General features: G+C 41.4%; 2 protein-coding genes across 2 annotated transcripts; one reads left to right on the top strand and one right to left on the bottom strand.

The window, feature by feature from the left end:
• Positions 1 to 4,041: 4,041 nt before the first annotated feature.
• On the bottom strand, positions 4,042 to 11,121 carry LOC114583389 (vomeronasal type-2 receptor 26-like). Its single transcript, XM_077918062.1, has 5 exons — positions 10,949 to 11,121; positions 9,929 to 10,220; positions 8,477 to 9,331; positions 5,680 to 5,806; positions 4,042 to 4,943 (listed from the first exon to the last, which is right to left on the bottom strand). Exons 1-5 carry the CDS (start codon positions 11,119 to 11,121, stop codon positions 4,042 to 4,044), a joined length of 2,349 nt encoding a protein of 782 aa, XP_077774188.1.
• Positions 11,122 to 15,808: 4,687 nt separating this feature from the next.
• On the top strand, positions 15,809 to 25,316 carry LOC114583390 (vomeronasal type-2 receptor 26-like). Its single transcript, XM_077918061.1, has 6 exons — positions 15,809 to 15,984; positions 16,667 to 16,958; positions 18,040 to 18,900; positions 19,757 to 19,984; positions 21,645 to 21,771; positions 24,418 to 25,316. The coding sequence occupies exons 1-6, from the start codon at positions 15,809 to 15,811 to the stop codon at positions 25,314 to 25,316; spliced, it is 2,583 nt and encodes an 860-aa protein (XP_077774187.1).
• Positions 25,317 to 26,247: the final 931 nt, after the last annotated feature.

Raw genomic sequence — 26,247 nt, 5'->3', positions numbered from 1 at the left:
AATGGGTAGTGCCTGTACATAAAAGATAGAGGAAAGCAGGTCCTGGTTTCCAAATTTGTATAGCACAGATTGTTCATCCCCACCCCCAGAATTGGCAGAGTTGCCTTGGGTTTGGCATAAATAGAGGCAATGACAGGTATTTTGCTACAATTTTCTGCCTTTCTTCAGTGAATCTCTTTGGTGTTGCTTGGGACTTCTTTACTTGTACATTGGATTACAAGTTAAACCTATTTAAATTAACATGATTTCAAAAATTTTCCTGGTGAAGATTTGAGACCTAAAACATAAATTAGAGTGGATACACTGAACATGTAAAAGGTAAAGGTAAAGGTACCCCTGCCCGTACGGGCCAGTCTTGACAGACTCTAGGGTTGTGCGTCCATCTCACTCAAGAGGCCGGGGGCCAGCGCTGTCCGGAGACACTTCCGGGTCACGTGGCCAGCATGACATCGCTGCTCTGGCGAGCCAGAGCCGCACACAGAAACGCTGTTTACCTTCCCGCTAGTAAGCGGTCCCTATTTATCTACTTGCACCCTGGAGTGCTTTCGAACTGCTAGGTTGGCAAGCGCTGGGACCGAACAACGGGAGCGCACCCCGCCGCGGGGATTCGAACCGCCGAACTTTCGATTGGCAAGCCCTAGGCGCTGAGGCTTTTACCCACAGCACCACCCGCAGAGTGTGATAAAGCAAGACTTGGTGACTCCAACATCTGCATTCCTTAGGGAAGGTTTGGAAGACCTTCAGGTATTGGCTAAGCTTGCTGGGAATATGGGTGTTGCAGTTCAGAAACATCTGGAGGGCTGAAAGTTCCCCATCCCTGCCTTTGGAGAAGGGTCATAGATCAACGGCAGAGAATCTGCGTTTCCTTCTTGATAGGAAAATTTCTACACCTCAGCTGCACCAATACTATCTTACTGATCAATCTGAATTCAGGTAAATCTGGAGGAATATTAACATGCACAGGTTCCAGCTCTAAACCATGGTGCTTATTTCTAGTTATTTTAAAATTAAATTTCTATACAGGTGTTCATCGAAGGATCATAGGCCTGTTTAAAACATAAAAACACAAAAATCCATAAGGCAGCTAAAGAAATGTAACCAAGACACGAGGTGAGCCTCCCTTAGCAGCGTATTCTACAAAGAGGGGCCACTGCAGAAAAAGGCCCTGAAACTCTTGTGAAGGGGGCACACAAAGAAAGGCCTCAGATGATGATTGCATGGTCTCAGTTAGTTCATATGGGACATGGCAGTTTTTTAAGGTATTGCAGTCCTGAAACAGTTAAGGCTCACTTGAGTGATTTGTACCCCACCAAACTGAGTTACAAGGTACAAATAAGAATGTGGCTTAGCCCAAGATCTGTCTGTTCCAAACTCTGCACATTCTGGCAGATTCTGGGCTTGAAATGCTCCTTAAGTTGCTGATATTAGATTCATGGCTGCTGTAACTAAAAAGATAACAGATGATAATAAATATGGGCATGATGCAACTATTTGCCAAAGACAGAGAAAGCTGTCCTTCTTCTCTCATTCACTGGATCTACCACAGATCTATGGGCCTGGCACTCCTAGGGAAAATTAATATAACAAATATATGGTACCAGAGGTTTTTACAAAACAAATCTTACACAATGTCATCAAAGAGGTCAGTAGAAGGACATTTATCGAAGTCTATTGAGTTGAATAATATGGAGATCTGAGACATAATACCAGCAATGATGAGGTCTCCTGGTTGGTAATACTTGTGAAGAAAAGGAAGGGGACTGCAGATGCTGCACTTAGTGTTAGGAATCTTGGACATCACCTGAAGCAGAAGCACTGATGGCAATAGTACAAATCCAACTATCTTGCAGGAAATAATTCCTCTTCTACCTAAATTCTCCTGTCCCCACATTATCTTTCAGTAAGTCCTTTGCTGTGTTGGGCAGCTTAACTTAAGTCAACACTACATTGATTTATGTGTCAGATTGTGCAGTGTAAAGTATCTGTTATCAGCCTGACCAAGCTCTAACACCTTGGAATTGTACTGTCGATATTCACAGCACCCTCCTATCTTCATTGATAATAATGCAACTCATATCTGCAGTTCCCTTGATATGTGGAAACAAAGCTTTTTTGCTTAATTTCATAATTACAGAGAGGATAATAATATCATTGAGATTTACAGGCACTTAAATGTGACGGCTGCAATCATCCAGCTCATGTGATCATCCAATGGTGTTATGGGAATCAATGGTCCCAGATAGTGCAATTTGTACCAGGAAACTAGGTGGATGTAACTATAGTAGTTAGGAGCAGATGATATTTATATTCTCAACATTGTACAAGCAGGGACCTTTGAGCAAATACCATGCTAGATGCATTGCATTTGAAAGTGAAGTTACTCAGCTTGCTCTGTGCAGGTCTCACTGGTATTCACAAACTGATAGATTAATATGATGATGTCAGAAATCCCCTTGAAAAAATGATGTGTGTTGAGGGAGTTAAATGTCGTTGAAAACCAGCCCTAAGTTTGTATTATCTACAGTCCTGACTTCTGTTCATTTGTTTTTGTTGTGGGTTTCTATAAAATAAATTTATTTATTTTTAGAATATTTTAATTAACAAACAATCCTCAAACAACAAAAGGAGGGGAGGTATTCCATAAATCCCCATGAACCTCTTTCCTCCCCGTTGTGGGACCTTATTAACTTTTTTCTCCTGCATCTTCTCTGTTGGACTTCTGTTCATTTGGAAAGAGATACCCAGAGAGCAAGGAGCAACTCGTCATCCCAGCTGACCCTCCCCCTCTTCCCATGCCAGATGTTGCCCATCTTATAATGTCTGCCAGAGACTATTCATTCCCTGCCCAGTACTGTATTGCAGAAACTTCCAAGGTAACTTAAGATGAGTTTGGCTTCAGTGGACCTTAAGGCCCTAGAAACTATAGACTGGTTAGCTTAAAATCTGTCCTGGGAAGACTGAAATACAGGTCAATCATTCATTAGCATTTTTATTTATACACTCCACTTCCACTTAAAGCATCTTACTGCAAGTAGCTAACAACAAGAATACAGGAACACATCTCAAAATCCGCAGTGTCAAGAAAAAAAATCATAATAAAAGAACAACAAAATGGCAAATATAACAACATAGAAAAAGGAATAGTTTAGTGTAAGAAATATAGCAAGATGACATTAATAGCATCACACCTCTTGGAAACAGCAAAAATAACCACTAATCTAACCACAACACCCTGCTGACTATATGGTGGCTGTAATAAATGATGTAGATTCAGTATCATACAAGCATTATACATAAGCTTTGCTCCACACCAGGCTGTTCGGGGGAATAACACGTTGGAATGCTTTGCTAGATGAAATGCACTCACCAGCAGAGCTAAACAGGTTGCTGAGTGCAGACCATTCTGGCCTTCATGCAATGAGAACAGGGCTTGGGAATCCAGATCTGGGAGCTGAATATGATGCTGATATTTGGAATCTTACCCAGTTTAAACCCCTTACTAGCCAGCTCCACACCCAGAGATCTTTCCCCTCACTGGAATGCGTCCTCGAACTCCAATAATGCCCCTTACTTGACTTGTGAGTGTGTGCAGGTACTAGTGTACTATACAAATGCAAAACTTACATGTGTTGCTGCTCACTCTTTTGCCTCTGCCCCCATGTGTGACAGGCAGGGGGAAGGCTGCTCCGGAACTTTTTTCTCATTTCCTTTTGTAAAAGGTACGATCTGCCACTCCCCCATTTGAACTCTAAATCTGTCCTAGGTTCTCCAGATAATTATGCCACTACGTTTGGCAAACCTAAGGAAGAAAACTTTGGCTCAAATATCTTGTTTGGTTGGCGGACTTGGGATAGGGAGTTGATATTAACATAGGATGGTTCCTATATTCAATCCATATGTTGCAATATATATGTCCTGCCTAATGAGGGAATAATGGGAGAAACTGTAATCTAAATTGCAATGCAGTTGGACTAATCAATTGTGGCTGGCTTTGCATAGATTCAAATTTAGATGGAGCAGGGCCATAGAACTGTAGATGCTTCAGTGATTTCGTCTTCTTAACTGCTCCTTGTGGTTCAGCTCTGGCTTCATCACAATAATATAACATTTTGGGAAAAAGATACAGCCTAGTAAACCAGCACTGGAGGCCAAGATGGAGAAGATCTCCACAGCCACCATATATTTTCCTTTTGTGCTTAAATAAGTTGGAACAAAGGAGAGCCATACACTGCAAAATACCAGCATGCTGAAGGTGATAAACTTGGCTTCATTAAAGCTGTCAGGTAACTTCCTGGCTAGGAAGGCTACAGAGAAGCTGACAATGGCCAGCAAGCCCATAAACCCCAAGACACAGTAGAACATGGTGACTGATCCTTCATTACATTCCAGAACAATTTCTTTACTCATTGAGTTCATGTCTAAAGCTGGGAATGGGGGAGAGGTTGCCAGCCACACAGTACAAAGAGCAGCTTGAATCAAGGAACAGGAAAGAATAATGAAAGTGGCCTGTTGTTTCCCCACCCATTTCCTCATGCTGGACCCTGGTTTGGTGACCATGAAAGCAAGGACCACAATGATTGTCTTTGTCAATACACAAGAAACTGCCACTGAAAAGATGATGCCAAAAGCTGTTTGTCGAAGGAGACATGTCACTTTCTTAGGTCGACCGATGAATAGAAGAGCACAAAGGAAAGAAAGCAAGAGGGAGATGAGGAGAGTGTAGGAGAGGTTGCGGTTGTTGGCTTTGACTATGGGAGTGTCCCGGTGCTTAATGAAATTCCAAAGCACCAAAGCTGTAAGGAAGGACAAGGAAAGAGAAAAGCAGGCCAAAGAGATCCCCAGTGGTTCTCCATAAGACAAGAATTGTATGTTCTTTGGCAGGCAAGAATCCTTTTCCACATTTGGGTAATGATCTGGTGGGCATTGAAAGCATTCATCCATGTCTGAAAAAGAGAAGCTGTAGGAGCACCACTACATGCATAATACTAAAATGATCAAAATGAAAGTAACAAAACCTTAAATAAGGGTTGCCAGGTTGATATCTGAAAAACAACAACAATTTGCCACACTTCTCATGTAATTATATTATTAACAACATGCCATATTCAGGAATGGTTAATGTCCCACCCACCCCCAGATCTTAAGACCTAACTCAGCTTTTGAAGCTTAATGTTATCACTTACGGTCAGGATCCCAGCAGATTTTACCTATTCACATTTTTTAACATCCCAACATGATTTGAACTTCCCATCCTAATATGTCAACTGGAGCAAGGTTGTACTTCAGTTTTATCTCATCTCCGAATTGTGAAAAATGGTTCTTGGGTGTTGTTTTTAAGAGACAGAGGCTGTTGCACCGTTAGCTTTCCCCTGAAGTTCTTTCATATTTCTGAAGGTTTCTGTTTTACAAGCTTTTGAAACCTCCTTCGTCTGAGTGGTGTCTCATTTCATTTCATTTTGTGCGTGTGCGTGCGTGCATAAATAATTACCAGCCGTCAATGGCTTGGACTGATATCATTGAATATATCAGGCTGTATCCCCATATCAGGAACCACAACCTTCACTGAATTCTGAACAACTTTACTGAATTTTCTGAACAACTGAACACCACAAGGGAATTGTGTGTCTGAATATCTTAGTGTCCGTATATTTTAAAGGCTCTATACATGATGTGTCTTACCTGTCTGGTTGGAAATCTTCCCTTCTGGACATAATACACAATCATAGCAGCAAAATGGTTTCCCTTCCTTCTTTGTTTTCTGATAACCCAAAGGACAATTGGCATTACAAAGCGAAAGAGGCTGTGCCTGTCCACAAATGAAAGAGGATCATGGTTTCTTTTTTTGCAATATTGTTCGTCCACAATGTATACTTGCTGAAAGATCTCCTTGAACAGTTGCATTACCAGCACCAAACCTGGGCAGTGTATATGGAGGTCCTGGGTTGCCCAGACAAAAAGACATCCTTCTTGACCTCACTGATGTGGTCCAAAGGAAAGCAGAGCAATATGTCACAGATTTGGGTAGGGAAAGGAAACCAGCAAGCCCCGTTGTGATAAAAGGAATCCTTAGGCTGCCTTCCCCTACATGAATATGGCCCTCTGTAAATTTATCAAGTTTTACTTTTTTTTCATTTGGTAAATTTGGTGGTTGTAGTGCAAGAGTGGATTTAATGAGTGTCACTTAATTGGCAAAAGATGGACGATCTCTACAGCCATGCCCTCACTCCTACACTAAGCACATGATTGAGCTTAGGTCACAGAGCTGGGTCAGTATCTGAACTGTGAATCATTTTAGAAGTGATGGATAGTCTACAAAATATGAATTTATCTCACCTGGTTAAAGCTGCTGGGCCACACAATGGCTTCTTCACAAATGCTGAACACTTCTTCTTGGGGAGCCATGGGGTCGATCTTTCCAACTTTCACCCTCCGAAAGGTCTGGTTGGGAAATGTAACCCAGTTCATAATATCAAATCCAGACTCTAACTCTCCATTTTGGTTGAATGACACTTTTCCCCCAGCACTATTATTAAATGAGATGCTTTTAACAAAGTGGTTGAGCTGTTTGAGAGGAAAGAATAGATAGAATTAGAGATAAAATTTAAAAAAAACATATTCATAAGCATATACAAAAGGCTGGTGATCATTCGCAATTGATTACTGAACTGTTTAAAAGCGTTATACCAAGGAAGAATGGATACGGAGAGAGGAAGACCCCGATAGGCCACCTTGAGCTTATTGCAGGAACGTTGAGATATACGTACAACAATAAACAGATAGACTGATAAACTACAATAATAAAATGTAACAGTGGTACTAATGAAGGAAGTGACTGGGCAGCAGTGGAGCAGGTCAGAATGGTATAGCAACTTCTACATTTATAACCGTGACGTGGTGGAAGGTAGAAGCAGAAAAATATTCTGCTCCATGCTTATTATTATGAGCTTTTGGATTTTCCAGAAAATCTCAATTCTCTGTTTATTCCTTTGCATCTGGTGAGCAGTGGAGATTAGACAAAGTCAAGCAAGACATTGGATATCTATGGCTATTAGCCACAATGACTATATACTTGCTCCAGAAAAAGGGGCGTTGTACCTCTGAACACCAGACTGTTGGGAGTGGCCTATTGCCAAAATGTCATGATTGAACACTTCCCACAGGTATCAAGTTGGCTGCCTTGGGAAACCTTTCAACTGATCCATCACCTTTTCTTCTCTGCTTTTAGCATGCTTGGGACATTACCGTCCACAACTGCTGATTCTGAAATGTTATTCCTTCATCCACTGTCATTCTGTGTTTGAGTCTAGATGGGTGCATGGCATGCAAAGCATGTGCAACCACAGAGACTTCTATGGAGACATTGTAGTTGTAGAGTGCGGGACCTACAGGTATTGGCTATGTTTGCTGGGAATATGGGTGTTGCAGTTCAGAAACATCTGGAAGGCTGAAGGTTCCCCATCCCTGCCTTAGGACTAGAGACAGAAGTATTTCCATGACACTTCTTTTGCAAAATGGCCTGCAAAAATGTGTCTGGAATCAAACCTTGTTAAACCTGCTGGGTCATACAATGGTATTCTCATGAATGGTGAACTCTTTGCCCAGGGGTTCCCATGGGTCTACTCCTTCAACTCTCACTCTAAGAATGGACAGGTTTAGGAATGTCACCCAGTTTATGATATTATATGCAGCCTCTACTTCTCCATGTTGGTTGAAATAAACATTTTCCCCAGCACTATTATTAAAGAAACTATTTCTCACCAAGCGACTGAGCTAAATTGGGCAGGGGGAATGACTGGAAAAGGTGGGTATTTCATAAGCAAATATAACAGGTTGATGATGAACTTTCCTTCTTGAGGGATATGAGCAATGGGCCCTTCAAAAGATTCATAAAGACCAGTAATGGATGTAATAGAAGTCACTGAGCACTTCATCACCATCATCTTCTTCTTTTGATGAAAGAGGATGCTGGTCTAGATGGTCCAATGTCCTGGTCCAGCAATATCTTCTTATGGCCTTAAGTAAGTGAATGCAGAACAATTACCTCCTGTATACTCTCTTTCTTGGCATACATATGGGCATTTGATTACAGTTTTTTAAAATAAGATCTTTTCATGAAGAACAATGAGAGAAAGAGAGAAAGAGAGAGAGAGGGAGAGAGAGGGGAAGAGAGAGAGAGAAATCCTTCTGAAGAAGCTGCCATTTGGCCTTAAATGGAAACTTCTGGTGTAATCTCCTATTAGAAAGATGAAAGGGCTAACCGCATTCAGTATGAGTCAGTCACAGTCCTGAGGGTGGTCCCTAGAACAGATTCACACAACAGTGAGCTAGGATTTCAATGTCACATGTAATTTGGTCTTGAGATGCTAACCACCCTTAGTAGAAACAGCAACTTTACAGACACTCTGGATTATTCCTTTTTAATGTTATTTCCAAGGCTACGGTGAGCATTCCTGCATTATTGTGCTCATGATATTACCTTCCACATCTGTTGATTCCAAAGCTTCAGCCGTCCTTCACCCTCTCTGCGCTTCAACTTAGATGACTGCATGGCATGCACAGCATGTGCCACAGCATAGACTGCATTGTAGATGCTATAGCTGTGGCCAGTCATGCTTGTTGGAAAAACAGAGCCAAGAAGAGTCTCCAGCTTCTCCTCCCCAGTGCAAATATCTCCATCCTGCATATTTCCCTCAGAGTCAGGGAAATGACACTGAAATGCCTTTTCCCAGTATATCCTCATAAAGCCGTCTTCTTTTTCCAAGATGGGATTTCTCATCTGAACAAATTCCTGGAATCCCAAGACCTCCTCTGAGTGAATTGTGAAGGATAGAGTACCATGGAGGAAGTCTATGTCCTGATCCCTCTGAAAGGGAAGTGATGTGAAATCCATCTGTACTGTCATAACCCAAACTTTCCCTTTAGCCTTTATTGGTATATCTTCATATTCTGACATAACAGGAAGCATTCTCAAAAGTGTCATGGAATCAATTTCTCCATGAATGATCAACACATTAACAGTACTTCTCATGGCAACATTAAATGTCTTGAGCCCATCTGCAACCAAGTCCGTAACACCATCAGAATAAGAAATTGATGGAAATCTTCCGATGAAATCAAAGCAGATTCCTCTCAGAATAAATTTTGGAACCACGCTCTGTAGAAACCTCTCTCCATTCTCATCATTCACAATCACCACACCAGTCCAGAGCCATCCGAAGTGTAGCAGTAACTTGAGAATCCCTTCATATTGATGGTCTATACTTGGGAACATTTGGTTAAGGAAAGCAACTTCAGTTTTAATATTTCTCATTGGAGCAGGACCATAGATGAGCTAAATCAAAGATAGGAAATGAGGAGATGAGAAATTTTGTTTAAGTTTGCAGTGGTTTTCTTTTTTTAACTTGTATTGACTGAGGTTAAAATACATTCTATATTTTAGATTTTGTTTTGAGGAAGTGCTGCTGACATGGGAGTTTGTTTGTTTTTTTCTGAAACTTGAAAGAATTCAAAGGTGCAGATACACTGAGCAATCCTCTAAACATTGAAAAGCCATGTCTTACATTACACTGGTGAAACAGGGCTTCCACAATCTTCCATTGTAGGATGAGAACTCCCATAATTTATGAGTAGGTCGCCCTTGCTTCCTGGGGCTGGTGAAAGTTGGATTTCAATAACATCTGCAGGACACCTTCCTGTAGCCCCTCACCCAGCTTATTTCAATTATTTGTATTAAGATATCTATCCAGTTCATCATTTGTTCCACGGCAGTTAATAACATTCTATATTAAGCAACAAGGGGGGAAAGCAAATGAAAAAGAACTGACAAAGAATCAACACAGTAACAGTTGTGAAGGGCCAACTGATCATCGGCACCTGCAAAGTGCTAGGTTTTTGCCTGAAAAGAAGACCCAATGGTATGGAGACGTACCTGTGAAATTCTGTAGTTGCTCAGTATACTTGCCATATGAAGACACACCTCAGAGTTCGGACCTCCAATGACTGCTGCTAGTTCATTCTGGGTGTCACATTTGTAGTTGGGGATGAATCTGCTGTATGTAGAGAGGAGTTCCAAGGAGGAACGATAGGTCCACCTTGCACTGAAATGGCTGTTATAGATGTGGAAGCCCAGGGTGAGGTTGGGTAAGATTTGGAGGTTTGCATTGATCTCTTTTACAGCAAATACTAATGCTAGGATATGTTGGTAGAGCTGTGTCATAACCCTGAAATGAGAGTTACATGCTGTAACACAGTGCCTTCTGGATTGGAAAATTGCTACAACTCAGCTGCAACAATAATATCTTACTGATCAATCTGAATTCAGGTAAATCTGGAGGAATATTAACATGCACAGGATCCAGCTCTAAACCATGGTGTTTATTTCTAGTTATTTTAAAATTAAATTTCTATACAGGTGTTCATCCAAGGATCATAGGGCACTTTAAAACATAAAAACACAGAAATACATAAGGCTCCTGAAGAAATGTAACCAAGACACGAGGTGAGCCTCCATTAGCAGCGTATTCTACAAAGAGGGGCCACTGCAGAAAAAGGCCCTGAAACTCTTGTGAAGGGGGCACACAATGAAAGGCCTCAGATGATGATTGTATGGTCTCAGTTAGTTCATGTGGGGCATGACAGTTTTTTAGGTATTGCAGTGCAATGACATTTAAGGCTTACTTGAGTGATTTGTACCCCACCAAACTGAGTTCCGAGGTACAGATAAGAATGTGGCTTAGCCCAAGACCTGTCTTTCCCAAACTCTGCACATACTGGCAGATACTGGGTTGAAATGCTCCTAAAGTTGCTGATATTAGATTCATGGCTGCTGTAACTAAAAAGATAACAGATGATGATTAATATGGGCATGATGCAACTATTTGACAAAGACAGAGAAAGCTGATATTAATATAACACATGGTACCAGAGGTTTTTACAAAACAAATCTTACACAATATCGTCAAAGAGGTCAGTAGAAGGACATTTATCAAAGTCTATTGAGTTGAATAGTATGGAGATCTGAGACATAATAGCAGCAACGATGAGGTCTCCTGGTTGGTAATACTTGTGAAGAAAAGGAAGGGGGCTGCAGATGCTGCACTTAGTGTTAGGAATCGTGCACATCACCTGAAGTAGAAGCACTGATGGGAATAGTACAAATCCAACTATCTTGCAGGAAATAATTCCTCTTCTACCTAAATTCTCCTGTCCCCACATTATCTTTCAGTAAGTCCTTTGTGTGTTGATCAGCTTATCTTAAGTCAACACTACACTGATTTATGAGTCAGATTGTGCAGTGTGAAGCATCTGTTATCAGCCTGACCAAGCTCTGACTATCTCTTGTTACACCTTGGAATTGTACCGGCAATATTCACAGCACCCTCCTATCTTCATTGATAATAATGCAACTCATATTTGCAAATCCTTTGATATGTGGAAAAGAAGCTTCCATGCTTAATTTCGTAATTACAGGGAGGATAATAATATCATTGAGATTTACAGGCACTTAGATGTGACAGCTGCAATCATCCAGCTCATGTGATCATCCAATGGTGTTATGGGAATCAATGGTCCCAGATAGTGCAATTTGTAGCAGGAAAGTAAGTGGATGTAACTATAGTAGTTGGGAGCAGATGATATTTATATTCTCAACATTGTACAAGCAGGGACCTTTGAGCAAATACCATGCTAGATGCATTATATTTGAAAGTGAAGTTACTCAGCTTGCTCTGTGCAGGTCTCACTGGTATTCACAAACTGACAGATTAATATGATGATGTCAGAACTCCCCTTGAAAAAATGATGTGTGTTGAGGGAGTTAAAAGTCTTTGAAAACCAGCCCTAAGTTTGTATTATCTACAGTTCTGACTTCTATTCATTTTTTGTTGTTGTGGGGTTTGTTTAAATAAATTTATTTATTTTTAGAATATTTAAATTAACAAACAATCCTCAAACAACAAAAGGGGGGGGGGTTGGTATTCCATAAATCCCCATGAACCTCTTTTCTCCCCGTTGTGGGACCTTTATTAACTTTTCTCTCCTGCATCTTCTCTGTTGGACCTCTGTTCATTTGGAAAGAGATACCCAGAGAGCAAGGAGCAACTCATCATCCCAGCTGACCCTCCCCCTCTTCCCATGACAGATGTTGCCCATCTTATAATGTCTGCCAGAGACTATTCATTCCCTGCCCAGTACTGTATTGCAGAAACTTGCAAGTTCACTTAAGATGAGTCTGGCTTCACATTGGACCTTAGGGCCCCAGAAACTATAGACTGGTTACCTTAACATGTGTCCTGGGAAGACTGAAAGTAAAGGTCAATCTTTGAATCATAATTTTATTTGTACCCTGCACTTCCACTAAAAGAATCTTACTCCAAGTAGCTAACAACAAGAATACAGGAACACATCTCAAAATCAACAACGTCAAGAACAATTTCATAATAAAAGAACAACAAAATAGCAAATACAACGACATAGAAAAAGGAATGGTTTAGTGTAAGAAATATAGCAATATGACATTAATAGCATCACACCTCTTGCAAACAGGAGTTGGTCCCTTACCTTTCCCGCCCCGACCTGGCCACAGTGATCCATGTGATGGTCACCTCCAGGCTTAACTACTGTAATTCGCTCTACGCAGGGCTGCCCTTGAAGCTGACCCAGAAACTCCAGCGGGTGCAGAATGCTGCAGCAAGGCTCCTCACGGGGTCTCTGCCATGGCAGCATATTCACCCAGTGCTTTTGCAGCTGTACTGGCTTCCGGTAGAGTACAGGGTCAGATTTAAGGTGCTGGTTTTGACCTTTAAAGCCCTTCATGGCCTAGGACCCTCGTACCTATGGGACCGCCTCTCCCGGTATGCCCCACGGAGAGCCTCAAGGTTCATAAATAGCAACACCCTAGTGGTCCCAAGCCCTAAGGAAGTTAGATTAGCCTCAACCAGAGCCAGGGCCTTCTCAACACCGGCTCCGACCTGGTGGAATGCTCTGCCTCATGAGACCAGGGCCCTGCAGGATCTGATTTCTTTCTGCAGGGCCTGAGTTGCTCCGCCTGGCCTCTGGCTTGGAGCCAATTTGAGTCCCTCCCCCTCTTTCTTTTTCTTTTTCTTTTTCTTTTCCTTTCTCCTTATGCGATGAGGCTACATTTTAATATTTTAATGTTTCAATATTTTAATGTTGTATTTTAATTTTGTTTTTAAGTTGTAGTCATTCAACTTGTTTTTATTATTGCTTGTTAGCCGCCCTGAGCCCGGCCTTGGCTGGGGAGGGCGGGGTATAAATAAAAATTATTATTATTATTATTATTATTATTATTATTATTATTATTAAAAACAACATTTCAAAAATCAGATGTACAACACTGAATGTAATAAATATTAGTATTCCCTTAACGTATAATATATCCCTTTAAGAATCTTAGTTATTAGTTCATTCTGTCCCAATGTTGGTGTCTACAGCTATTATGGGGAACTGTTAGGAAGCTTTAAAGTAAGTTTTAAAAGGGAATAGATGGCAGCCAAAGCTGTGAGCTTTTGTAGCCGGGAGTTCCATGGATCCTGCAATATAAAAAAACTAAAGTGAACTTTCCCCCCAATGATTCCCTTACTGTTCATTTCTATGTTATATTTGAGCTTTCACATAACGTGAAAACCAGTTCCAAAAAATCTAACACAGCACAAGTGCCCATTTCTGGTGCCCAATTCTTTGGTATTTGCTTCCAGAAAAAAATAATATATATATTTTTCCATACTAGAAAATCATGTGTTTTGAATTGCAAATTTCTGTTATGGCTGCTCTGAAGCAACATTTGCACAGGTCCTTTCCCCATAGTTTTTTCATGCAAGCTTTTGTTTCTTTCCTAGTTGGAGCAAACATTTGCAGCTGGCTTATAGGTTTACCATGGTGGATTTTAAAGCAGCAGCCTCACTGCCACATTCAGATGTCCTGAACCATCAGAGCTCAGCTGGCAGTCCCCTCCCTGCCAGATGTTATCTGCCACAATGGGTTAGTTAATATACTATGAAATTCTATCAATTTCATTAGTAACATAAGGCAAGGATACTCACTATGCTGTGTTAGATTCCTGCTGAGATCTCTCATTTCTTTCCCCCGCCCAGCAAGCCAAGTGGCTTTTAATTGTTGCTGGTTCCACTTGTGTTATTGATAATTATTATATATTGTTTTATGCTTAGAGCGTGAATGGAGCACTTGTGGAACAGCCATAGGCAACACGGTCAGTGTAATGTAAAAACCACTTCCCAAAACCTAGCAGAATAAAGCACAAGTTTGGTGCCCATTTCTGTGCTATTTGCTCCCAGAATACAAACAAACTTCTTTTAAACTGGGGAAATCGTGTGAGTTTTACACTGCAAGTTTATGTGATTTCTGTTCTGAAGCAACCTTTGAATGGAGGATCCTTCAACACATCCTTCCTCCATGCTTTGTTCCTGGAGCCTTTTTTTCTTTCCTAGTTGGAGCAAGCTGACAGTCTATTGGCTTGAGTGTTCAGTGGCTACCATCCCTACCCTTGAGGACTCCAGCCAAGGCCACTGAGGTGTAGGTGCAACACATACAACCAATAACACAGCCCAGTGGACCTGGGGGGCTAAGAAGACATTGAAAAAGCAAGAGGGGAAAGATAATCAGGAAAGGTGAAACAGCTTTTGAAAAAAGAAAAAAAGAAGAGAAGCAAGTGAGACAGCATGGAAAGTAGGTGCGAGTGAGAGAGAACACCCAGGCAGTAGGAAAACAGGGTGTGGCAAGAGAGTGTTTGGAGGAGGGCAGATCAAGGGTGTAGAGCAGAAGGGACAATGAGGACTACCAAGCTGTGCTGCCACAGCAAACGGGGAGAACAGGGCAGTTAGAAACATTAAGGAGAAGGCAATTCCAGGGAGGAGGAGAAAAACCTGAATGTCAAACTGAGGAAAAGAGAGAAAACAGATACTCAGAAATGTGGTGCTGTTGTGTGAATGACATTGGGGGCGGGAATGGAGCTATAATGGTCAAAACCCAGACACTGCATTGTTAAAAGGATGTTATAAATTGGTACTGGCATTAGTCAGTAAGCTAATGCAACAAGCCTCATGTGTGAATCCACCCTATGTCTGCATGGGCACTGATGGAAGTTACAGGAATGAGATGATTGCATTCAACACTTTGATAGCTGTAATTCTACATATGCAAACAGTAGGCCTGGCACAATTACATGGAATTCTAGGCGTGTGCTACCTGAGATACATGCGGTGGCGAGAAGGACACCATTGCCTCAGCCTCCTGCTGAATGGGATTTTTGCCTCCAAAACCTTAACTTTCCCAAAATGCATTGCAAACAATGTTCTGGTTTTGGTCAATCTGGGGAGGGGGGGAGTTAGCCACACAAGGTTCTGTATGCCCCAATGAGCAGAACATGAGGCAACCTCCACCTGGGTGTTTTCCTCTGCAATGTCTCAGAGAACCTGCAAATCTCCGATAATTATCTGCTCTGTAATTATCAAATTGGTCACAATTATTTCTACTTCATCTTGAAATCTCAGCGGACCTCTGATAACCACAGGAAAACAACTAGCAGGATATAACTTTTCCATGAAGAACCGGGGCTCGTGAGAATCAACATTTGGTAAGACTGATTATCCCTGGTAATTTTCACTGAATAAGCCTTCATCGCAATAAGTCCAATGGATCTCCATTCAAATCAGACTGTGCTGCTCAAGTACATTTGAATGTTGATATAGAAATAGAGAAAATGAAATTCATTAAGACATTTTCATGGGTGAAGATACTGTTCTTTGTGTGGCTATCAGTTTTGCTGCCTCAGATGTCATGCAATACTCCTGTTAATAAATGCAACATCGACTACCCTCTTTCTGTTCGTCACAAGTATTATCAGCCAGGAGACTTCATCATTGCAGGCATCATTTCTCAGTTCTACATGTTTTCTTTTGAAATAACCTTTGAACAACATCCTTTTGATGAACTCTTTAATGATTATTTGTAAGAACCTCATTTTCTCTCATTCATTCATTTTTGAAAAACCAAATATATATCTTTATAGATTATCTATGGTTTATTAGTGTGTTATGCTCTCAATTAAACATTGGTATATTAGATTCAGAGGATACTACCCCAATTTTAATGCACTAGTATGCACAGTTTATGCTGGTAGGTGCATTTTTATGCACATTATTGCCTGGAGGAGTACGCTGTAAAATTCCGGAAAATTCAAAATTCAAATTATCTGTTTCAGTCCATATACTGTTTTATATAACTTATAACTGTGTCTTCACACTTCTATTAAATGTGGTAGTATAATTTTGTGCAGTACATAATTTAAATTAAATACATACGAAACCTACTTCTGGCAGTTCTCTCGCTGCGAGAAGCCAGGTTACAGGGAACCAGGCAGAGGGCCTTCTCGGTAGTGGCACCCACCCTGTGGAATGCCCTCCCACCAGATGTCAAGGAAATAAACAACTACCAGACTTTTAGAAGACATCTGAAGGCAGCCCTGTTTAGGGAAGCTTTTAATGTTTGACGGACTATTGTATTTTAATATTTTGTTGGAAGCCGCCCAGAGTGGCTGGGGTATAAATAATAAATTATTATTATTATTATACTTTTGTATACCTTTTTTTGAAGTAGATTAGCTATGATGCACCCTGTAAATTCTTTCCAGGGCATTGCCTCAAAGCTACCAGAACATTGTAGCCTTGGTATTTGCAATAACAGAGATTAATGACAATCCACAGCTCTTATCTAATATAACCCTGGGATTCCACATCTACAATAGCTATTTCAGTTCAAGCTGGACTTATCATGCCTCAATGCAACTTCTTTCTGCACATGGAAAATGCATCCCTAACTTCAAGTGTGACACCCAGTACAATCCCGTAGCAGTCATTGGGGGCCCTAGCTCTGATGTTGGTGTTGACATGGCAGCAAACCTGTGCATTTACAAGATTCCCCAGGTAAGATATGCCCATGAATCATACATCTCCTTTTTGTGGTTTGTGGATATAAAATTGCATTATCAAAACAGAAAGGCAGAGCTTTGTAAACTTTCCACATTGGAAATGTCATCATTCTGTGACACAGTAATTCAGTTTTACTAGCAAACCGGAGGTAAAGCCAAACCCTTAAAAGAGGTATGGACACATATCATGCAACACACCTACGCGGTGCAGCCAACTCACTAACCTGTTGTGACACACAGTTTGGAAAGCTCTGCAGAAAGGCATAACTTGCATGCTGCAGTTAATCATGAAATAGGGGGAAAGGTTTATTGATTCATATGATTTTTTTATTTAAAAAATATCCTGTATACATATGCTACTGTTTAACAATGGTCAAACAGTTCTTTCTACAACCTTGGGTCATCTTACTGTCATATGAACTTTCCCATTCACTAATCTATTTGGAGGAGCCTCTCCTGGTGGTTAGCAGGGACAGGGGTGGCACTGTGGGTTAAACCACAGAGACTAGGGCTTGCCGATCAGAAGGTCGGCTGTTCGAAACCCTGCGACGGGGTGAGCTCCCGTTGCTCGGTCCCTGCTCCTGCCAACCTAGCAGTTCAAAAGCACGTCAAAGTGCAAGTAGATAAATAGGTACTGCTCCGGCGGGAAGGTAAATGGCGTTTCCGTGCGCTGCTCTGGTTCGCCAGAAGCGGCTTAGTCATGCTGGCCACATGACCCGGAAGCTGTATGCCGGCTCCCTCGGCCAATAAAGCGAGATGAGCATCGCAACCCCAGAGTAGGTCACAACTGGACCTAATGGTCAGGGGTCCTCCTGGTGGTTACATGTCCTGCAATGGTCCATCTTTGTGTTCTCCATAGTAGAACTTTTGTTGTGGAATCTGTTTCAATAAAGTAAAATCATATGCATGACTTTTTAATCAGTGCATGAACTGGTATCATTGTAATGGTTATTCTGGTAAAAATGCACCCAATTTTGACTGCTTTCACCTGGTATCATGAAAACATATCTGTATAATTTAATGTGGAAATAAATGCACATGCTCTCCTTCTCGTCCACACTTTTTCTTTTACTTAGCTTACCTATGGTGCTACTCCAGAAATTAATGATGTAACTGCAGCTGTTTTCTTCCACCGGATGTTTCCAAATGAAAACCATCAATATAGGGGAATCCTCCAGTTGCTGCTGTTTTTTAGCTGGACGTGGATTGGAGTGATTTGCTCTCAGGATGATGAGACTGGAGAAAGATTTGTAAATGTCATACTTCCCCTCTTTTCCCTGAATGGGATCTGCTTTGACTTCATAGTAAGATTCCCCAACCTATCCTTTTCCAGTGGGATTCCAAAAATGAAGGATAAGGTGAACGAGGCTGAGAAAGTCATAATAGAAAGCACTGCCAATGTGTTTGTCTTGCATGGTGATGTTAAGAATATTATCATGTTGACAACACTACTTCACATATTTGAATTGAATATACCAGTGAAGTTAAGTGGTCAAGTCTTTATTATGGTAGCCCAGATGGACTTCTCATCAGTTGGACATCAAAGTAGATGGAACGTAAACTTCATTGATGGCTCTTTATCCTTTGCAGTTCATTCCCAAGAGTTGTTAGGATTCCAGAAATTCCTTCAGATGAGAAATCCAGTTATAGACTCAGAAGATGGCTTTATCAGGGATGTCTGGCAATATGCATTCAAATGCATTCTCCCCGACTCTGATATAGGTGATCAAGATATGGAAGCATGCACTGGAAACGAGAAGCAGGAGAGTCTTTCTGAGCCTCTTTTTGACCCAAACGTGAGTGGCAACAGCTATAGCATCTACAATGCTGTCTATGCTTTGGCCCATGCTTTGCATGCCATGCATTCATCCCAAGTTAAACACAGACCAATGGTGGGTGGAAGTAACTGGAAGCTTCTGAATCACCATCCATGGCAGGTAACCGTTTGAACAGGTGAAAACAAGAGAACTCACTTTATCTATTGGTATAACTGTGTCTGTCTTATATTATTGTTTCTCTCTGTCAAATTTGCATGTTATGTTGGTTTATCATCCATTTTACGAGTTTAGCTTTTCTCCAGCTAATATCATTGTGGATTTGATTAGCTCGTCATTCCAGAAGGGTATAACTAATGGTGAAGTTGTATGTTATTTCAAACATTTACAATTAGCTATCTCGTTTTTGCAAATTATCAAAAGGTTGGGATCAGTTTGGGATTTGCAACATGTGGAGTGGGCTTAATCCTAAATTTGTTCCTAAGTATTCCCTGGCTTCTTGTGCGTAAAAAGATCCCTGCTGCATCCGAACAGAGGCACATGGAAATCAGCATCCCAGATTGCACAGTAGCCAATCAGATGCCTACTAAAAATCCACAAGTAGATCAGTAGTTCACTCCTATTGCTGCCTATGATATTCTGAGGCTCTGGACCCCAAAGTAGACCTGTCCCCGTTTCAAGCTTTTTCAGTTGTGTCAATTCCCAAAACATTTGATTATGAATTCCTTTGTATTTGTGGAGGAAATACTTTTGCTTATCTGTCTTGAATAGAACAACATTCAACTTCATTAGTTGATCCAGGGTTTTAATGATATTAGAGAAGAAAGGAAAAAAGTATCTCTAATTGTTTCCACATCTGTGTAATTTTAAAATTTTATTACTACTTTTTCTGTTGTCCAAGATTCTCAAGGAAGTTGATTACAAAAAAAAATGACAGCACTGTTACTAGTCAAAGTGTACTCACACCACTTGGTACATAATTATGAATGGGTTTTTTTCTCTTTTAATATTTTTAAAGGTCCACCAGTATCTCAGGAGAATTTCATTTAACAACAGTGTGAATGAAGAAGTTTATTTTGACCAAAATGGGGAAATAGGAGCTGGATTTGATATTATAAACTGGATTGTATTCCCCAACCAGTCCTTTCTTAAAGTCAAAATTGGAAGGATAGACCCACAGGCTGCTCCAGATAAAGTGTTCAACATTTGTGAGGATTCTATTGTGTGGTCTAAGAGTTTCAACCAGGTAAGGTCTATGTGTCTTTTGGGGTGCATTGGACCATTGAATATTCAAAAAAATAGGTCTCTGCTACCAAATATCACGCACAAAAGTAATCATTGCAAAATTGGGTAAATAGATTATGTAAGATTCTCTTTCCCTGTATAGTACACCGAGAGAAAAGGAGAAACACATGGTTGTTTCCAGCTACAGACATCTATTCTGCCTTCAGTCCTAGCTTGTTTATTACCTTGTGGCTATGCAATAGAAAGCTATGTCATTCTGGCAACTTGATCAAGCCTACTTTTTTTTCTGGAAATGGTTGTGATTTGCCAAATTGCTTCAACCAAAATGAGGCTGTGTGTTTTCCCTCTTTTAAGACTGAAGTACAGCATGGAGAGGGAAGATGTGTCATTGCACTGGCTGAGAAAATGCTACTACACATGTCCTTCCACCAATTGATACAATCAGAGACACTCTGTCCAACACATGGAGCATCACTAGAAGGGTAGTGGTGGTAACAAATGAGGCTGTTAAATTTCTGAGTTGATTGCAACTCAGATACATCAAGACATTCTTGAGACCCAAGAATGTTAAGACTTGCCAAGACTTAGTCAGGCACTGACTTTCCTCTCTATGCATAGAGCAAACTTGAAGATGGTGAGCAGTGGCAGGCTTCCCTGTCCTATTGTCAACACATTGAAATGCATGTCTGCAGCATCCCATTCATCTGTATAAATACTCACATATTGTTAGGGTACCACACAATCATGAACCCTGAGAAAGAAGTTTCCTGTCTTCCATATGCATGTTTCTATTCACAGAAGCATGTTGCAATTAGGTGTTTCTCTTCAAACACAGCTGGAGGCAGAGCCTACCATGACCTAATATCTGTTTATTCATTCATCCGGAAGAGGAGCTTTGATACCTGAATAGGGAATCTGTATTCTGTTGGCTAGGTCCAGCCCATTCAAAACAATGTTTTCAACTCAAATCTACATCTCTCAAAACATTGAATCAGTTTACAGTGGTACCTCGGGTTAAGAACGTAATTTGTTCTGGAGGTCCGTTCTTAACCTGAAACTTTTCTTAACCTGGAGTACTACTTTAGCTAATGGGGCCTCCCACTGCTGCACAATTTCACTGCACAATTTCTGTTCTCATCCTGAAGCAAAGTTCTTAACCTGAGGTACTATTTCTGGTTTAGCAGAGTCTGTAACCTGAAGCGTCTGTAACCTAAGGTATCACTATACTTGGCATAATAAGCTAAGGCTGCACTTCTGTGTACAATCACCTAAAACTGAGTCACATAGCTATCAGGAGAACATACTTTCTAGTTTTCATGTATAGGAGTTGCAAAACACAATAACACTATCAAAAAATAAGCAAAAATTAGTGAAAGAGCAACTATCAATAAAGATTATGCCAAACTCAATTTTGCTGAGATCCAGTGCATAATACAGTGGGCTAATCCATCAGAAAGTATGCAAGACATTTGTCACATTCTCAACAAAGTTCACCAACAGGGGAGGGCCAATAGCCCATTGCATACCTACAGGTACCCTTGACAATAGCAGCACTGTTATTTCATGCGAGGATCAAACATTTTTGAAATGACTGTTAGATGCCAATTCCTAATATATATTTTCTGAATCCTTACATATTTATCTCTTTCCTCTATGGCCAGGCAGTACCTCTTTCTACATGTAATGACAATTGCCATTTGGGCTATCGTAAGACCAAGAAAGAAGGTGAACAATTTTGCTGCTATGATTGCCTCCCGTGTCCAGAAGGAAAGATATCCAATGAAAAGGGTAAGGGATGCCTTTACTAAGATTATCAGCTTATATTCCTTTCCCTTTTGTCATAAAAGTGGTTTAGAATCCTAAAGGGGTAGAGTTTACTGATATGAGGTTATAGTTTGATACACCTAGGCTGGATCTACACTGATTTGTAAAAAAGCTACAAAAAGCAATCCACCGTAATATAGCTCTGAATGCAATTTTCCATTGAGGATGGATCGGTGCTCTACAGCACCCTCTAGTGTCACATTTTTATAACACATTTTTAACATTTTAACTGACCAGTGTAGATGAGTCCCTAGTGATATGCTCATGTTTAACTATTAGTGGTCAATTCAACAGCTTGGTGGAAATAATGAAAAATATTATACTCAGTATTATTTTTCCAGAAAAAAAGGTGCCATAACTCACCATGAATACCTCCCTTGTTCTCTTAGAATTGCAGTGATGCCCACCAGAGAGGTGCCAGAATTCAGTTCCAGAGTTCTGCCTGAAAAAATATGCCTGATTATGCTCTAACCAAACTTAGTGGAAATTTATCTCTTCAAATGCCTATATGAAATGATCTGACCCCAGGTTTCAAACTAATGTACAACAATGCATAGATTTGGGGGGTTAGTTTTATTTCATCTTTTTGCTTATGTATAACTGCACTTTCAAAGAAAATATAAGAAGTCAGTTTGCAACATAATATATAAATACATTCTTAATAAAACACACTACATTGATAGCAGCATAATGACCGCTCCCCGCTTAAAACGGGGGGCGCCCTTTGCGTGGACGCGTGCAGCCCCTAGATCTGGAGCGGCTCCAACAGCATAGGCTTGGCTTTGCCTTCCCTCAGGTGGGATACCTGGAGGTCTCCGCCTACCTCAGTCAGTTGTCCAATCCCACCTGGGGGAAGCGTTGCCAAGGAGACCAGGCCAGGTAGGGGAGGGATTACCTGCCCACATAATAGAGGGAGGATCTTACCTGGGAATCCTCACTTGGCTCCAGAGCTTCTCCCACCCTACCCACCCTCAGTTAATGTCTTATTTTGCAGGTTAACTTTTCTTCACAGGTTTTGCAGGTTAACTTTTCTTCACAGGTATGCGGGTGCTGCTACGTTAAGGTCGCTGTTAAAGGGCCGGAAAGGAATTTCCCTGCATTGGCAGGTTTCGCCTTTCCCGTAGCAAAATGTCACAACTTTGGTGGCCTTGGGCGGAATCCTTTTGTCCATCTTCCTCTTTGCGGCGGCGATACCAGGGTTCCCCGTTAAAGGGGTTTTCTGAAGGGAGGCTTTCGCCGTACACCGAAAGGTCGCCATTGCTCTCCCCTGCAGCGGCGGCGTTACGGGGGCGGCTATCTCTGCTTGAACATATGTTCTCCAGAGCCGGCCCATCCCCCCCCACACACACACTGGATAACCCTCATGCTCCCTAGGTCCCTGGCTGGGGACCGGGGAGGGAGAACGCCCAATGCCTGAGCCAAGGTCTACCCACATTTGAAATTTAATAAAGTTGTGGCCAATTTAATCCCATAGCACGTTGTCTTGAGTCGTTATTCCACATGACGGGGGGACCGTGCAGGATCTGGGGACTCCGCCTGTCCACGCAAACACCAGAAACATATAAATGAGAATTGGTTGGGTTTAAAAAATCACATTCCAAAGGTCTGTCTGAACAATACAGTTTTAAAAGACATCTGAAAGAAAGTAAGGATGATTCCTACGAAGCTTCTGTTGGCAATATATCTATGGGGCAGAGACTGTCACACTCAAGGGGCAGTGCCAGGGAAATGATGATCAAACCTCAGAGGCACTGGATCCACCCAAGAACCTGCACCATATGTTCTAGTCTCACACTTCTAGTCCAACATCTTTACAGTGTTTGAGGTAGTTTAGTCTGAAATATAGTTGTGGGTGTAAGATAACTCAGTGAGCTTCAAGGCTGATAGGACATTTCTTTTAGGATAGACACAGTTCAGTCTCAACACCTCTAGTCTAGCACGTCTACAGTGCATTTGCTCTCTGCTAAGAGAGGCAGCTTCAGTGCTTGGTTGAATTTCCTTTGATTAAAGGAGATCTACACCATTGGTTGCTTTTGGAACACACTTGCTTATAGAGCCCTATTGAGATGGCACATGTCTCTTGCAGATTTTGTTCAACCAGGTTGATTATTATAGTAAGCTACAACTTGGGGTTTTGATAGATGGATATCTTTATTGTCATTGTCCCATGCAGAACAATGAAATTGAAAAACGACATAAAACTACATAAAACTACATAAAAACTACATAAAACTACTACAAAACTACATAAAACATTCAAAAACCCCTAAAAACTCTGAAACCCCATTTTAAAATACACTATACTATAGAGACCCCTTATGCTGCGTTTAGAACCAGAATTGCATTGCGTAGAAACTGTTTCTCAGGCGGCTAGTCCTGGCCTTTATAACCCTATACCTTCTTCTAGAAGGCAGAAGCTGAAAGAGATCATTTCCGGGTGCGTACTATCCTGTGCTCTCTCTGCCGCTTTCTTATGGCACCTGGCAGCATAGATTTGATCTAAGGTGGGAAGAGTGCACCCAATTATTCTCTCTGCAGTATTTACAAACCTGGATAGCATTGTTTTTTACCTATTGTTCTATGTACAATAAAGATTTCTATCTTTTTCAGACATGGCGGACTGCTTTCTATGTCCAGAAGGACAATATCCAAATATCAACAAAGATTCCTGCATTCCCAAAAGTATTAGCTTCTTGTCTTATGAAGAACCTTTGGGGACCAGTTTGGCCATTCTGGCACTTTCCTTTTCTTCCATCACAACTTTGGTGCTTTGGGTCTTCATTCAGCATAAGGACACTCCCATAGTCAAAGCCAACAACCGGGACCTCACCTACACTCTCCTCATCTCCCTCCTGCTCTGTTTCCTTTGCCCTCTGTTTTTCATTGGGAAACCTCAGACGGTGATGTGTCTCCTTCGACAAACCATGTTTGGTGTCATCTTCTCAGTTGCTGTCTCTTCCGTTTTGGCCAAAACCATCATAGTGTTTCTGGCTTTCATGGCCACCAAGCCTGGGTCCAGGATGAGGAAGTGGGTGGGCAATAGACTGGCTTTTTCCATTGTTCTTTCCTGCACTCTTAATCAAGCCACAATATGCAGTGTATGGCTTGCAACCTCTCCTCCATTCCCAGAATCTGACATGAACTCCATGCCTGAAGAAATTATAGTGGAATGCAATGAAGGGTCTGTCACCATGTTTTACTCCGTCCTGGGTTTCATGGGTGTACTTGCCTTTGTCAGCTTCACTGTGGCTTTCCTAGCCAGGAAATTGCCAGACAGTTTCAATGAAGCCAAGTTCATCACCTTCAGCATGTTGGTCTTCTGCAGTGTTTGGCTGTCCTTCATTCCAACCTACTTGAGCACAAAGGGAAAATACATGGTGGCAGTTGAGATCTTCTCCATCTTGACCTCCAGTGCTGGCTTACTGGGCTGCATCTTTTCCCCCAAATGCTATATCCTTATCCTGAGGCCTGAGCTGAACAACAAAGATATGTTAATAAGAAGAAAGTAGCACAAGCTAAACAAATTCTAGTAGTTGACTTTGCCTATGATATAAAAACCTGCCCAATTTCTTTGTAAGATTCCCAGAAGCTGAGGGGTGGAAGAGGGTTCCACAGAAGGTGGATTCTACAGTGGATTCATCTGATTCCATTGGATCCTGAGTCCACTTCAAAAATCAGAGCCCTGTGGATCCATTTATGAGATATCTGTGGTCTGCCACATTGCCTCTGCCTGGTAGTGCTTCTTTTCTTGCCTTTTAGAAAAATGCTAGAACAGGTCAATCCAACACTCATAGCTTGAAACAGTTAGTGCACAGTAGTCCAAACTTCTATGCATGTGTGGGAGCAATCTGATTTTTTCCCCCACCTTGGTGGGGTGGGCAGAGTGACAACTCTTGTACTTCTGCCCTCTGAGGTAAGGAAAGTGCTTCAGTCTGCCTCATGGGCTCTGGTCATGAGCATCCTGATGAAACACACTCCGGAATTCCAGATGACCCTGCTTGGTGGTTTCATTTTGATGCTAACAGCAGGGGAGATGAACTCAAACTTTGAGTAACTCCACACTGGAGTCTCAATTGGGCCAAGTAAAAACCCACAGGCACCACTTTCTGGAGTTGAAAATTCAAGTAAGAGTAGAACCATTGCGAAACAATGCACACTACTACTAGCACAGATAGTCTCCCCAGTAGGATGCCATGGTTGATGGTATTAAAAGTCACTGAAAGGTCAAGCAGAATAAACAGGAACATGTTCCCACTGTCTCCTTCCCCACATAGATCACCATACTGGGTGGCCAAGATAGTCTTAGGACAAAACCAGGCCTGCACCCTGAATTTTATTGCCTCTAGCTCGTTAGCAATCATCTGCTGGAGAACATCGCTCAAGAAATGGACATTTGCAACTGGCCTATAGGTTTTCAAGACTTCTGGGTCCATGGAGGAT

Source organism: Podarcis muralis, chromosome 13 (genome assembly GCF_964188315.1).
Source record: "Podarcis muralis chromosome 13, rPodMur119.hap1.1, whole genome shotgun sequence".
NCBI classification, from domain to species: Eukaryota; Metazoa; Chordata; class Lepidosauria; order Squamata; family Lacertidae; genus Podarcis; species Podarcis muralis.
This window is presented reverse-complemented; position numbering and strand designations above follow the sequence as displayed.